The 12,881-nt window shown below is 38.4% G+C and overlaps 1 protein-coding gene across 4 annotated transcripts in view; it reads right to left on the bottom strand.

Annotated features, from left to right (window-relative positions):
• The window catches only part of clec16a (C-type lectin domain containing 16A), a 31,184-nt gene that overhangs the window by 10,698 nt on the left and 7,605 nt on the right, over positions 1-12,881 (bottom strand). For 3 of the 4 annotated variants that reach the window (XM_029507771.1, XM_029507772.1, XM_029507774.1), the window contains 13 exons: positions 12,197-12,320; positions 11,816-11,990; positions 10,854-10,904; positions 10,455-10,571; positions 6,800-7,103; positions 5,567-5,678; positions 5,355-5,455; positions 4,885-5,004; positions 4,669-4,778; positions 3,378-3,422; positions 2,033-2,083; positions 1,775-1,903; positions 1,203-1,323 (listed from right to left, as the gene is read on the bottom strand). In XM_029507771.1, coding sequence (XP_029363631.1) covers positions 1,203-1,323; positions 1,775-1,903; positions 2,033-2,083; positions 3,378-3,422; positions 4,669-4,778; positions 4,885-5,004; positions 5,355-5,455; positions 5,567-5,678; positions 6,800-7,103; positions 10,455-10,571; positions 10,854-10,904; positions 11,816-11,990; positions 12,197-12,320 — 1,560 coding nt within the window. The remainder of the gene's footprint in view (positions 1-1,202; positions 1,324-1,774; positions 1,904-2,032; positions 2,084-3,377; positions 3,423-4,668; positions 4,779-4,884; positions 5,005-5,354; positions 5,456-5,566; positions 5,679-6,799; positions 7,104-10,454; positions 10,572-10,853; positions 10,905-11,815; positions 11,991-12,196; positions 12,321-12,881) is intronic. The other variant, XM_029507773.1, reaches the window with a different exon arrangement.

The following is a 12,881-nucleotide window of genomic DNA, read 5'->3' as shown; positions in this document are numbered from 1 at the left end:
GGAAATCAAAATAGACTTTCTTTTTTTACGTCACAGAATAAATCTAATACTGATACCGCGTGCCATTTTCTGCTTTGGGGAATTTGTGGTCAAGGTTACTTTCCTTCTTGGACTAATTTAAATTAACCAGAAGGAACAGGTTCTTTTCCAGGTAGGAAGTTGGGTGTGTGTCTGTTTTACAATTCTCTGGAAACAGTTGACTAAATGGTACATAGTAATATTGTAAAGTTGTAGTATAATTATAACAGTGCTATAAATTGTCATCGATGAACATCATTCCTATCACAATTTATTGAGGTTATTTTTTTTTACATTTAATAGTCTTTGCGTGAAGTTAAATTACGCCTTAACTATATTATTTTTTGGAATAATTTTTTTTCAGCACATCTTTAACTGTACATGCTGCACAATTGTTGAGACACAACGTCCAAATGAGGCCGCTTGGAGCATAATCTATCACTCCTTGAATAGCCCAACTTTTAGTGGAATTAATCACTTAAATTCACAATTTAGTCCAACACATCAACAAACCAAAAGTTCACGCATGTCGAAAAACGAAAAACAACAAATGTTTTGCTACAAATGGCTTTGCAAAGTTTGAGCAGTTCATGTGTGCGAGAGTCGCCTGACATTATTTTGCATTCATACTTGTGATATCCTGCCCAGCAGCAAAAACTATGTTCAAGTTTCCAAAACATCAACACACCTGTGTGTTATGAGAAGACTGTTCAGGTTATCTTGGTGTGTGGGAAGTTGTGTGCATAGATGCTCTGTCCGTATGCTTGTCTCGCTGTGGTTGTCAGTGCATGCATGTGCACGTGTCTTGTTAAGTGCACTCATAAAGCAAGTGTTTTGCAGAGAAGGTACGTGTGTGAGATAGAGAGAGGGAGGGAGAATTCCTGATTCGTCACAGAAAGCTATACTAAAAATTTTTATATTGATAAAGGGTATTTTGGGGTAATTGTAGGAGTGGTTGTATTTAGGGAAAACAGCATCTTTAATTTGCTTTTGTTAACCTTCTGAGATTATACTTTAACTACAATAATCAGTGTTCATTATGCATTTTCTCTATAATGTTGCCTTAAATCCCAAAGGGAGGGAAAATGAGAGAGAAGCTGTGGTCAGATTGTTAAAGTTGAAGGGAGATTGCTGTCATGACTAACAAAGTACAGTATGCCTGTGTTCCTCTAAATGTGTCTTACTGAGGTCTAAGACATCGTCCGTCTTGATGAGGTCTTCAGGTCTGGTTAGAGGCAGCTGTGTCTCAGGTTCTCCCTGCAGCTGAAGAGACAGTGACCGCAACATGAAGAACACACGGATTGCCTGTGTAGAAATAGGAGAGGCCCCACACAAACACACCCAAAAAGAAACTATGTTAAATCAAATTTCCTGTCTGAAGACAGTTAACAAATACATAAACAATCAAACAACAAAAACTGTGAAAGAATAGGAGGGATTTTGTTTGAAAACAATGCCTCAATCAATGCCTTATCACTTTTAGAATCAAGCTTTGAAGTACTGTTGTTTCAGGCACAGCTTGGCACAGAAACTCTGCAACACAATGCTTGCAGTGTAATTACATGGGTATTTGAAAATACCATTCATTACGAAGTCTACTATGTAAAATAAACCAAGTAATATGAATTTTTTCAAAACTTTCAAGAGAAAACTCATAGTTCAACTCCAAGATCCGATTGCTCAGTAATCTAATATGTGACACACATAATAATATAATAACAATATGGGCAGAGTTCATGTGTGTGAGTGGACGCACCCTGCGTGTCTTCTCCACATCACCGCAGGGCAGTCTTTTGACAAAATCAATACCAGTCAAAGGGGTTCCCGTGGGTGGCAGCAGTATTGAGGCATCCATCATTAGATATTCCACATTCAGAGGTTTACTCTGTAACATTCACACAAGAGTGTTAGTCCAGACAAGCAACAACAATGTATTTTTAGGCACAGGATGATAATTCATGTTAAAAAGGGTGATGGCATCAGATCATTTAACACCAAATAAAGTCCGACTAACCGTCATGCTTCGGTACTCATCTTCAAACATGTCTAGAAAAATCTCCTCTCCCTGTCATGACAGAAATTGGAAGCAAATTAAATATAAGCCATAATATTGAAATCCACTGTGTTTATTCACATCTCTCAGGAATCAACAGACAAGATGGCTTCATATAAGAATAATGTGTGTATGTTTGGTGTACACACTTCTATGCTGGATGTCTTGGGCTCACATCAATTCAACTCTGCTAAAAGTCTCAACTTTAATACTGAGGTGTCCTTGGGAATGGCTTGTGTTACTGCCAATTGCAGCCTAGACATTTATATGAATTTATACAGCACCATAAAATTTGTAGTGATATTATAAATAAAGGTCTTCTTTCTATTTATAGGAAGCTCTTGCTGTGTCTTGAAAAGATTATTATTTTTTAAATAATGATGTACAGGCAATGGACAAATTAAAGAAAAAACCTAATTGCATGAATGGAGAAGCATGCAGGAAGAACGGAGCAGCCACCACACATTACATTAGGTTATTTAAACCATGTGCATAAAGTCATCAGAGACATAAGATCAGTGCCAAGCAGTACAGAAACTGTTCTGGTGGCATGTGGAGACTTTTCCGTTAACTTGTCATCTGTCTGTTGACGCTGCTTTTGTGCACACAATGAACGAGAAGCTTACAAAACAGGGACAGTTTCTTTTTTGGTAATGTAAAACTACTGACCACTCTTCAGTTTAAAGCAGGATTGAAATTTATTGTATGTTTGCTGGTAGTAAGAGTTTTAAGAACTTTTTATTTGGGCTAAGTGTACTGAATGCAGATATGTTTTCCAAATGTTGTGAAAGAACTTCTATGTCCTTTTCTGAAACTGGACTAAAGAGGAAATCAAACCTGTGATTGATTCCACAATTGACGTCCGAACACACTTAAAGAGAAACAGAAAATCTGGAAGTGACAGCATTTTGAAAATGTGTACTAGTGCATCACTGTCTTGATAACACTTTCAATTCTGTATAAAACTTCAGGCAAATGGCTTCAGTTTGGTGAGTCACTCATTTTGAGACATGGAACTGAAGCCTAGCTCCCTAGCTCCTTTTTTCCTCTTTTTCTAAATTGTTTATTGGTTCCTTTGAAGACACCCAGAATTCAGAATCTCACAGAGCAGAAACTACTGAAATCTACATTTTTCATGTTAATATGACATCAGTCTACTTCTCTGAGTGTGTTTAAGGACATTTTCTATAACTTCTTCCTTATACCTCCCTGATAATATACTGTAGGTAGCTGGCACCTTTGTAGGTTAGTGGTACATGTGGGAATACCAATAACAAATGTAGTTACTATTACTGTGTATACTCACTTTGTAGAATCTCCTCAGTAAATGCAGACTTTCCTCTCTTGCACCCTTCAATCAAAAACATTAAGTATAAACAGAATGCAATAACAGAAAATACACATATTGTACCATGGTTTGTGACCTTTCCAAAATAAACACAAGTGCAACAAGTGGACTCCGTGGAAGTTAGTTTAAGGCAAGATGGGCATTATCATATTTCTCATGTTACTCTATATTTAGTAGCACAGAAATGCCAAATTTGCTAAGCAGTTTTTCCAGATAATTTGCTCTGGTCTGTGATAACTATCTAGTTGGGACAGAGACCAAAGTCCAGTTCTATGCCAAGTAAGTGAGTATCTTTGTTTGTTGCCGGCTGTTCTTGGGTCAGTGTTGAAGTTAAAATTTAATTAGAACCTGATATGATATAGTTAAACTGCTCAGTAATGCTGACACCCATGTTGTGTAATAGGAGGCAAGGACAGATAGGTCTGTGAAACCAGTGTTCATTCTGCAGTGATGTCAAAACAGCCCTCGCCAGAGAAGCAGTATTTGATATACACTGAATTAACTTAACTTGGAAGTTTCTGCCCAACCTTTTTCTAATCAGAGATTAGTAAAAAGTCACTTATTCGCCCATAGCAAGCTGGAAATAGAATCAGCAGGCTCAGGGTCATCTTTGTGTAATATTAACAGAATGGGTTTTCTAAAGTCAGTTTTGTGACATTTTCCTTGAAATGGATGTGTTAACAGAGAATTAGTAACCAAAGCTACAAATAAAAAAATAAAAAAATAATGCAATGACCAGAACACTTTGAAAAACTCTCAACTTCTACTAGAAAAAGCCTCTTGATTAATATTCAACAGTGGCAGAGATGGGAAATTCTCAGCAGAATCCCCCGAGTATTGTTAGTCACTGATAGGCATGGCCTCAGACCTTGCTGTGAAATGACCGCAGGTAAGGTTTAATTTGCTTTATTTGCTTTGGGAATTTCTCGAAGATTAAAATGTCAAGTTAATAAAAAAAAAATAAAAAAAAAAAAATCAACAAGTATTAGCACAACTACTTTCATTTAATTCTGTGAAGGAGGAAAAGGAGTAGAAAGAAAGAGGATGAGGAGCATTACCCCCCAGGAGGTAACAGGAGGTAACTTAGAAATTTTGCATAAGGATTAGGAAGAGAATTCCTGTGCTGTGCAAGCAGAGTCAGAAGGCGTAAGTAAGGAAGGAAGAGTTGGTGAAATGCATTCTTTATGTCTTCTTGTGAAATGAGTATGAGATATGCTGCAGGATCTGTGCACATGTGAGTGTGGTGTACCTCCAGGCAGGCCAGATGAACATCTTTTATAATGCAGTGATTTCCAGACAGCACAGACTGCTTTAACAAAAGGCAGCTCAGTTCCAGTGTAGCTAGACGCACTCTGCTATCTATACATACACAGACATGCCAGAAAAATACATGAGTAAGTTATGAAGATAAGTTCTTGTGTTTTTGTAGATACTTGACAAAGAAAGCTTCTTGTGTGCGTTTTACCTGGCTGTGCTGCCTGGCTCATTACTCTGATTAGTCTCTCTACCAACACAAGGCTGTAGGAGCTCCTCTCCTGGTCAGGAACGGGCAGCTGAAGCCGCTCCAAAAGGTCTTGGTTTATGCCTACGGACAGAACATGCACATTAGGTGGTATAAACATTCTTGGCTGATCTACAAAGCACTGAGTGGTCTTGAACCAAAACACATGCTAGATTTATTAGCTCTGATGAAGCATTCAGACCCGTCAGCTTGGCTGGGACAGATCTACTTTGTGTTGACAGAACCAGACAAAGGTAAGCTGCATTCAGTTACCATGATCCTTATCTATGGAACAAACTTCTTGCACACCTGAGGTTTGCACAGACTGTCAGATTTTCTCGTAAATTCAGTCAATTACTTTAATTATCTCAAATGCGCTTTTATTGTCTCTGATTTCAGTGTAATTGTAATAACAAATTAAGATAAAGACCAACCTTTGCTGTGTGAGACAGCATAAAGGAGACAGAGGACAAACAGAGCGTGATAGTCGTCGCTGGTGCAGTCGAGAGCACTGTACACCATGTCTAAGAATGGCCTGCAGGTATAGAAAAGGTGTTATCAATATCAATTCACACCATCTATTCTTCCTTTTATTCAATCTCACCACTTCAACTACAGCTGTGTTCACTTGTGTGCATCCATGTACCTGCTCCTCTGTGCTTGTGTGCGGGTGGCAGCAGCGGTCTTTTCCTCATCAGTGATGTTCTGCTCTGTCAACTCTGATACCATACACTTCTCCATCACCACCATTTCTATCTCTGTACAAACACACAGACACAGAAAGACACACCCAAAAAATTGTGCTTGCTTTCATACATGTGAAGTTTTTTTTATTCAAATCACAAGCCCAAAGCAAAAAAAACCTGCAATGTAAAATATTTGCTCTTTTCACCATGATTATGAATGTACAGTCTGTGCTTCCTTCTTACCCTTCACTGGTTTAAAAGGTGATGCAATCTATTAAAGTAGCTACCAACAATGCAAGAGGTGATTGGTTTTCACAGGTCTACTAACTATTGATTACAGGAAAAAAGGTAATGCTCTATGATAGTATGAAAATGGAGAGAGACCATTGAATTCTAGTGATATTTCAATAGTCTGAATCCTAAATGAGAAGTTGTTATCCATTCTTTTTCCCCCTTTTTCATTATCAGCTGAAAGTTTTGGCTTTTCTACCCCAAATGGTAATGTTTCTTTGTAGCCCACAATGTAGGACTGTACCCCTGCACAAAGAATTTTCCAGCAAAATTTGTATATCTAGTCAAAGTGAGGGAGGAATCTTTTCAAATGACTGAAATGATCACATTGTACATTAAACACACACACACACACACACACGAGAGACAGGCGGAGAGGTGAGGAGCACAGGATGAACGGTGTGCCACCATGGAAATGGGAAGAAAGCTACCATGGAGATTGTGTTGGACATGTGATCAGTGGTAGCCATGGTAACCAAGGGCAAATAAACGGCACCAAACACAGAAAGCATCAAAAATGGGTGGGGCTCATCTCAAAATCAGCCAAGGAGGAATGATAAATCAAACCCATTACCACTTTTGCAGTTTTTACTCTGCATTTTGTTATTGCCTCAGTTTTAACAAAACAACCTGTCTGTTGTGTGCACAGTTAATTGATAAACAAATTGCAAAAAGCAAAAAAGCAGAGCACATTTACAAAAAAATGTGAAATGGTATAAGCTTTTCAATTACTCTCTTTTAAAGATTTAATCTCTCTCTTCTGTTTGGAGATGAGGGCTGCTGCTCTGGTGGCTGTTGGGTAACTGGGGTGCTTCTGGGGAGACTGTGTTTGATTGATGGGATCAAAGGAACACTCACAAACACAGTCCTGTACTACCGTGTCCAATGAGACACACACTCACCTTCCGCCGTCTCCCCACTCGCTCTGCTTCCCTTAGAACTCCCACCTCCTCCTCCCTCTATACCTTTTCCCTTCTCCTTCTCCCGGCCTCCTTCCCTCTCTCCTCCTCTGCTGTTGTCATCCCAGTTCTCCTCTCCTCCAAGTCCACTACCTCCCCCAGCCCTTTCATCATCCTCCTCCTCGCCCAGGTTCTTGTAGTTTGGCCTCTTCTGGGTCCTCTTGCGGCCACGGTGGCGAGACAATTCCAGGGAGCGCTCAAGAGACTCTGGGGGCTTGGTGAAACGACGAACGCCTCCCACATTGGCCTGAAGGTTTGGAGAAGGCCAAAGAAGAGCCATTAAGAGGAGGGAAGAAATTGTATGGCTGTAAGTGAGGATCACAGACTAATTATTTGATCACTTTATCATAAAATCATGAAAGTGTTTTCTATTACTGTGGTTATTCAATAATGTTTTTTAGTGGTAAGAAAGCTGAATTCCTTCTAGTAAAGACAGCAGGAAGATAATGGTTCAAATGAAGAGAAAACTTAAAGATGAAAGGGGTTTACTTTGTTGGGTAATGATATTCTTGGACAGAAATAAAAAACTGTTCAGTTTCCAGAAAGCAATATCATTGCAACATTTTACTGGTAGATATGCAAAAAACAGATGCAAATGAGTGCAAGTAACCACACAAAAAAAAAAATATATATATATATAGCTCATGGGTTTATACCTGCTCAGATATGCAGACAAACACAGAGCTTTACTGTAAATACTTCTTGCACGATCATGTTGATCAAAGTCTCTTAAAGCACCAGTCACTTCCTCTATGAGAGAGTTTATCAGGGTATAGAGGAGAGGATAACCATGTACTTCACAAACCTCTACTACCAATCAAATTGCCCCTGATGTATACTGGTCAGGTGAGCGTACAATACCCACCCCAAAGAAAAACAAAACAGGTGTGAGGCCAGAGTAGAAATACATTTCATGAAATTGCTCCGCACAGGAAGACTGTTGTGGAAAGAGGGAACAGAGTATCATGAATGAGTGCTGAAAGAGGACTTCAAACAAAATGTGGCTGAATGTGTGTTGTAATTCTGTATAGCCCTCTGAATAACTGTAAAGAAAATCATGTAAACTTTGGTATGTAGATTTGTTATAAGTGCAATTGGTTTAATATTAAAAGATATTGGTCTGAGTGTGTAATTTTAAGTGTAATACAATGCCTATTTACATGGAGATGTGAGGTTTAGTCAGGTTTGTGCTAAGGGAAAAATATGCTCTGCAATTCTGCTGCAAAACAAAATGCAATTTAATACCTGGATAATCCTGCTTTTAAATAAAACATCATTGTCGCAGAACATTAAGATGTGACCCTATTTTGCTGATCTTATTATGCAAATTCAAACCACTGAACAGGCACATAAGCATGATGATGTACAAACTCGACAGCTGTACAATGAATCAAAATTAAAAGTTACATATTGTGTTAATTATTGTGTTTTTGTTCCTCCATCTTGCTTATCCCTTTGACCTCCATCCAATTTAATTTCTTTATGGCTTGAACTTCCAGCTAAGTCCATAGTGAAGGACTCTAGAAATACTTTTCAATAAGACTGTGAATAACAAGACAATACAGGAAAGTGTATAAAATGTAAAATGTGTTAATTGTTCATGGCTCAAGATTACTGAGAGACCCCATAAAGCAGCAAACCTTTTCTTTGCTGGAAATGAGTAACAGTGTTTTTAATCCTCCCTGTAGCCAGACGCACATTTAAAAACTGGGTACATCTAAGCAAAACTGTACTGTAGCTGCTGTTGAAAACAGTGTGCATGCTATCAGGCATAAACCACAAACTAGTATCAGTGTGTGTGTGTGTGTGTATGTGTGAGTGTGAGAGAGAGTGTGTGTTGCACCTGTTAGCTGACTATATTCTGGTAAACCACTCACAGCCAATGCTGAGAAATTAATGGAGGTCAGGGAGCATGTAAGACAAACCTACACACATATACACACGCTCAGTCAAAACCATGCACAATCACACCTGACAGCACCTCAAAGTAGGGCAATGTTTGCAGGTTAAAGATAAACTCCTTAATGCACATTTCTTAAAACAGCTGCATGTAATTTTTAGAGGTTTAAAAAAAGATTTTGGTGCACTCATGCAAACGTTGATATCACATAACTAACTGGTGCACTTGCAAGGAAACATGGGTACAAAAGAGAAAATAAGAGATGGAGATGATGAAGAAGAAGAAGAAAAAGAAGAAGAAGAAGAAAAAAAAAAAAACTTCTTCCAGGAAAGAGATTTGGGTTAGGTGAGCTAGCTCAGTGTTCCATCATGTGACCTAATTTCCTGCCACATCACAGACAAACAGGAAGTGCCATTTGACCACCTGCGCAGAAACAGTACCCATGCCTCATCATTTTCATCTACAACAAATCAAACAAAAACAAAACAGCAGTTCTATCTGATGTGGTGAACAGAATCCAGCTTGGATGCAGATAAAAAAAGAAAATCGTCTGCGCATTGGCAAGCATGCAAGTGAATGCAGGTACAAACTAATATGGCTCCAAAATAAGAAAAAGATTTGTTCATGGCAACTTATTGCTCCTTTGAGAGAGACAGGCCATTGAAGTCTGTGTGTGTGGTGCTCAATGGGAAAGCAGTAAAAGAGAACAAAAGTGATTAGTTGTACCAAGAAGTCATGACTCAAACCATGTCAAGTGTATTTCCTTAAATTGGGACAATTTCAGTGGCATTTGTATATATATATAGCTCTTTTTTTTTAACTGCTATGTTAACAGGTAACAATGCAGTATGGCTCCTTTAACATCTGCAAACTGTGGAGAACAGCAGCTAGTAGGGATTAGTCTATGTCTGGGACTCCTTTTGTGTCAGGCCAACAGTCTTCAGACATCACACCTCAGCTCATATTCACTGAAAGGGTAGGCTGCTTCTTACAACAACTCAAGGTCTAGGAAACACACATACTCAGCACTGAGAATAACCACACGGATTCTCAGAAATGCTCACTACTTCAATACACCCACCTGGCATTTGACACACAGATGGTCAAAAAAAAAAACCTGAAGAAATACGGAGTAGCGGGGATGGAAGAATAGAAACTGAATCATGGCAGAGGAGGAAACAGTCAGAAAACGGCAGGTGAGGGGACTCAGATGGGGAAGGTTAGGGGGAGAGAGGGGAAACAATGTAATGAAACAGACCAGTAAGAAAGACCATTAGAGGAAGATGTTAAAGAAAGATGTAAAAACAGACAGAACATTTGAAAGATGGACATGATGTAGAGTGTTTTAAAAAAGGAAAGATGAATAAAGTGTAGGTCATTTACATATTGCTGCCTTGATGTGGGTGAATCATGGAGAGAACCATGACCTTGAGATCTCATAACCACCGAGTGCAACTACACTGTGTATTTGTGTGTTTGTCTGGTTGCTGGCGTAGGTGTGCGTATGTATTGCACTCCTTTTTTTTTTTTTTTTTTGTAGTGTGACTCTATAAGTATGTACAGTTCATGGTGTATCAGTATGTGTAACTTATTAGTAGTATATGCACATTAACACAATTCAATCATGTTTTTGCAGGTGCTGTTTGTGTCAGATAATGCTGTGTTTCTGGCTTGACAGCTTGTGTGTGTGTGTTTTACCGTGGTCTTATGCGTGCTGTGTAAGTCTGTCTGAGGGGTGAAGACGGACAGGTCCCCATTCAGAATAACGTCGGCCAGGGCGTTGACCAGTGGCTGGTAGTGGATGATCAGAAAAACCTGGAAAGCATGCCGACAATCTGTCAGTGATTAATTTCCTTAACTTTTTAAGAAGAAGATGGAAACACCTTTTATTGAGAGTACAATGGATAAGTAGACACTATGAAAATGCCAACTTTTCCTTAGTATAAACCTGCAACCTTCACAATACTTCACATAATACAAAAAATATGACTCCAGATAAACAGAATTAGTTGATAAGACTCTTTAAAATGATACAGATCTGCTTGAATAGTATTGTCATTTCTACAGTGGTGTGATAGATTTGCATGCAGTGCTTACTTGAGACAGCAGGTAAAGGGACACCTGAGGGTTGATTTTTCGATCCTCAGACTGAAAAATATATAAAAAAAAAACAAAAAACAAAAGGCCAGTCAAGGTCACACATGTATGTTTATGTGCTGTTAGGTAGCTAAAGCTGTATAACATTTGGAGCTTGAGGACCCCATTTTTATTGAACTTTCAATAAAATGATACAAAGTATTTAAGGAATTGCTATTTGATAATTATCTGTGATCTGTGTTTTGTTTCCAAAGGTGACACTTCGAAATGCAATGCAATGAATGGCAAAGGTCTATCATTCCTTCAGCATGTTAATGCACCATCAGGAAGGATTCAAGCATCACTCCATGATGGTTACCATTAAAGCTTGGTAGCCCAGTTTACTAATGACCTCCTTAAGTACTAATGAAGCCAATAGGGTAGTGTTTCATTGTGAAATGTTAGTGCTGTGGAGAAAGTGTTGATGTTCATGGAAGTTTGGGGAAGCAGATTTAATGTTTATCAAGTATGAACACATACTGGACTGATCTAATTCCTACTGGTAATTCCTTGGGTACACTTTCTCATAGCTTTTTTTCATTTGTTTATATGAAATTGTACATTAATTGTCTTTTGAGTTTTTTGCTGAAATAAGCAAATTAAAAAAATTCACTTAGACCGGGACTTTTTACTTTCACTCATATTAAACACACGTAACTATAACTGAAATAGTAATCACAAACTCCCAAACAGCTTAAAAAGTCACTAGTGAAATGACATAGGGGGAAAAAAAAAAACAAAATAAAACACATTAATGCACAATTTCTGTGACGTGTGTCACATTAGCGTGGGAAGATATGCATATGTGCCAATGTGTTATAATACACCACCTACTAACAATTTGGTGTTAAGATGCTTTAGAAATGAATGGCTGAATAGTGCAGTGTAATTCATCTATAGACATGCACATCAGGGTAACACACCGTCTCGGGGCTAACCAAAGAGTAAACGTAAAGGGGCAGGAACAGACGGTTGAGGAGATGGTCCGTCAAAACGTCATTCAGGAATTCACAGTTGATAATGAGGATGTCGTTCAGGTAATGGAGGTGGTCAAGGTGCTCTGCTACCAGGTCACTTAACTTCCCCCTGTTCTTATGTCTGGGACAGACAGAGAGACAGAGAGAGACAGAGACAGAGACAGAGACAGAGAGAATAAAGACAATAGCAAATAAATTTAGATTTCTGTCACTATAAATATACAGAAAACCTAAATGTTCTAAATTAAATATAAAATAAATAGCTCATAAATGTATATAATGAGTTGCTACAATCATTCAATATCCACCATCCAGTATGGCACTCACTCTTCATCCGTCTGCACACATTTGTCCAGCTCGATGACATGGCTGCCGATAAACCACACCAAGTTGCTGAAATACGGGACTGCTGTTTTATCTCGGATGTAGTGCAGCATGTGTTGGTTGTCCACTGGAGAGAATAAGGTCAGAAAGAGAGGTTGTCACCAAGGCAGCCCACTTTATCAGATACAGACATGCAAACATTCACTCATATGCATAGACACTTGATCCCAGAGTTTTACTAAAATGTGTAATTTAAATATGATTTCAAAACCAAGCCAAAAGGAAAAAAGTAAGAAACACCACTTAAATTAAAAGGACAAATTAAGGAAATTAACAAAGCATGTGAGGTAAAAATTAAATACAGGAACAGGTTTGAGTCAATCCAATTTTGTTGATACAAAATAAAGGGACTATCACTGGAGTGGAATTAAAAGATGGTTTGGTTTTAAACTAAAACAGCAGCGATACTGGGGCTTCTCATGCTTTATAATACAGACAGATGCTTTTCCATCTGATTTTCTGTCTGTGGAATCCACACCTATGATTTAAACCTGCATTCACCAAGATTTCATATTCACAGTAAAAGTAAAAAATAGCAGCTCTAGCAGTAATAAAATTGACGACACAATACTAAAAATCACACAAGTGTAAACAAAGTGCATGTGCTGCACAACAGCATGAAAAGCCC

Source organism: Echeneis naucrates, chromosome 8 (assembly GCF_900963305.1).
Source record: "Echeneis naucrates chromosome 8, fEcheNa1.1, whole genome shotgun sequence".
Taxonomy (NCBI): Eukaryota; Metazoa; Chordata; class Actinopteri; order Carangiformes; family Echeneidae; genus Echeneis; species Echeneis naucrates.
Note: the sequence above shows the minus strand (reverse complement) of the source record. Positions and strands in the feature narration are given on the sequence as shown.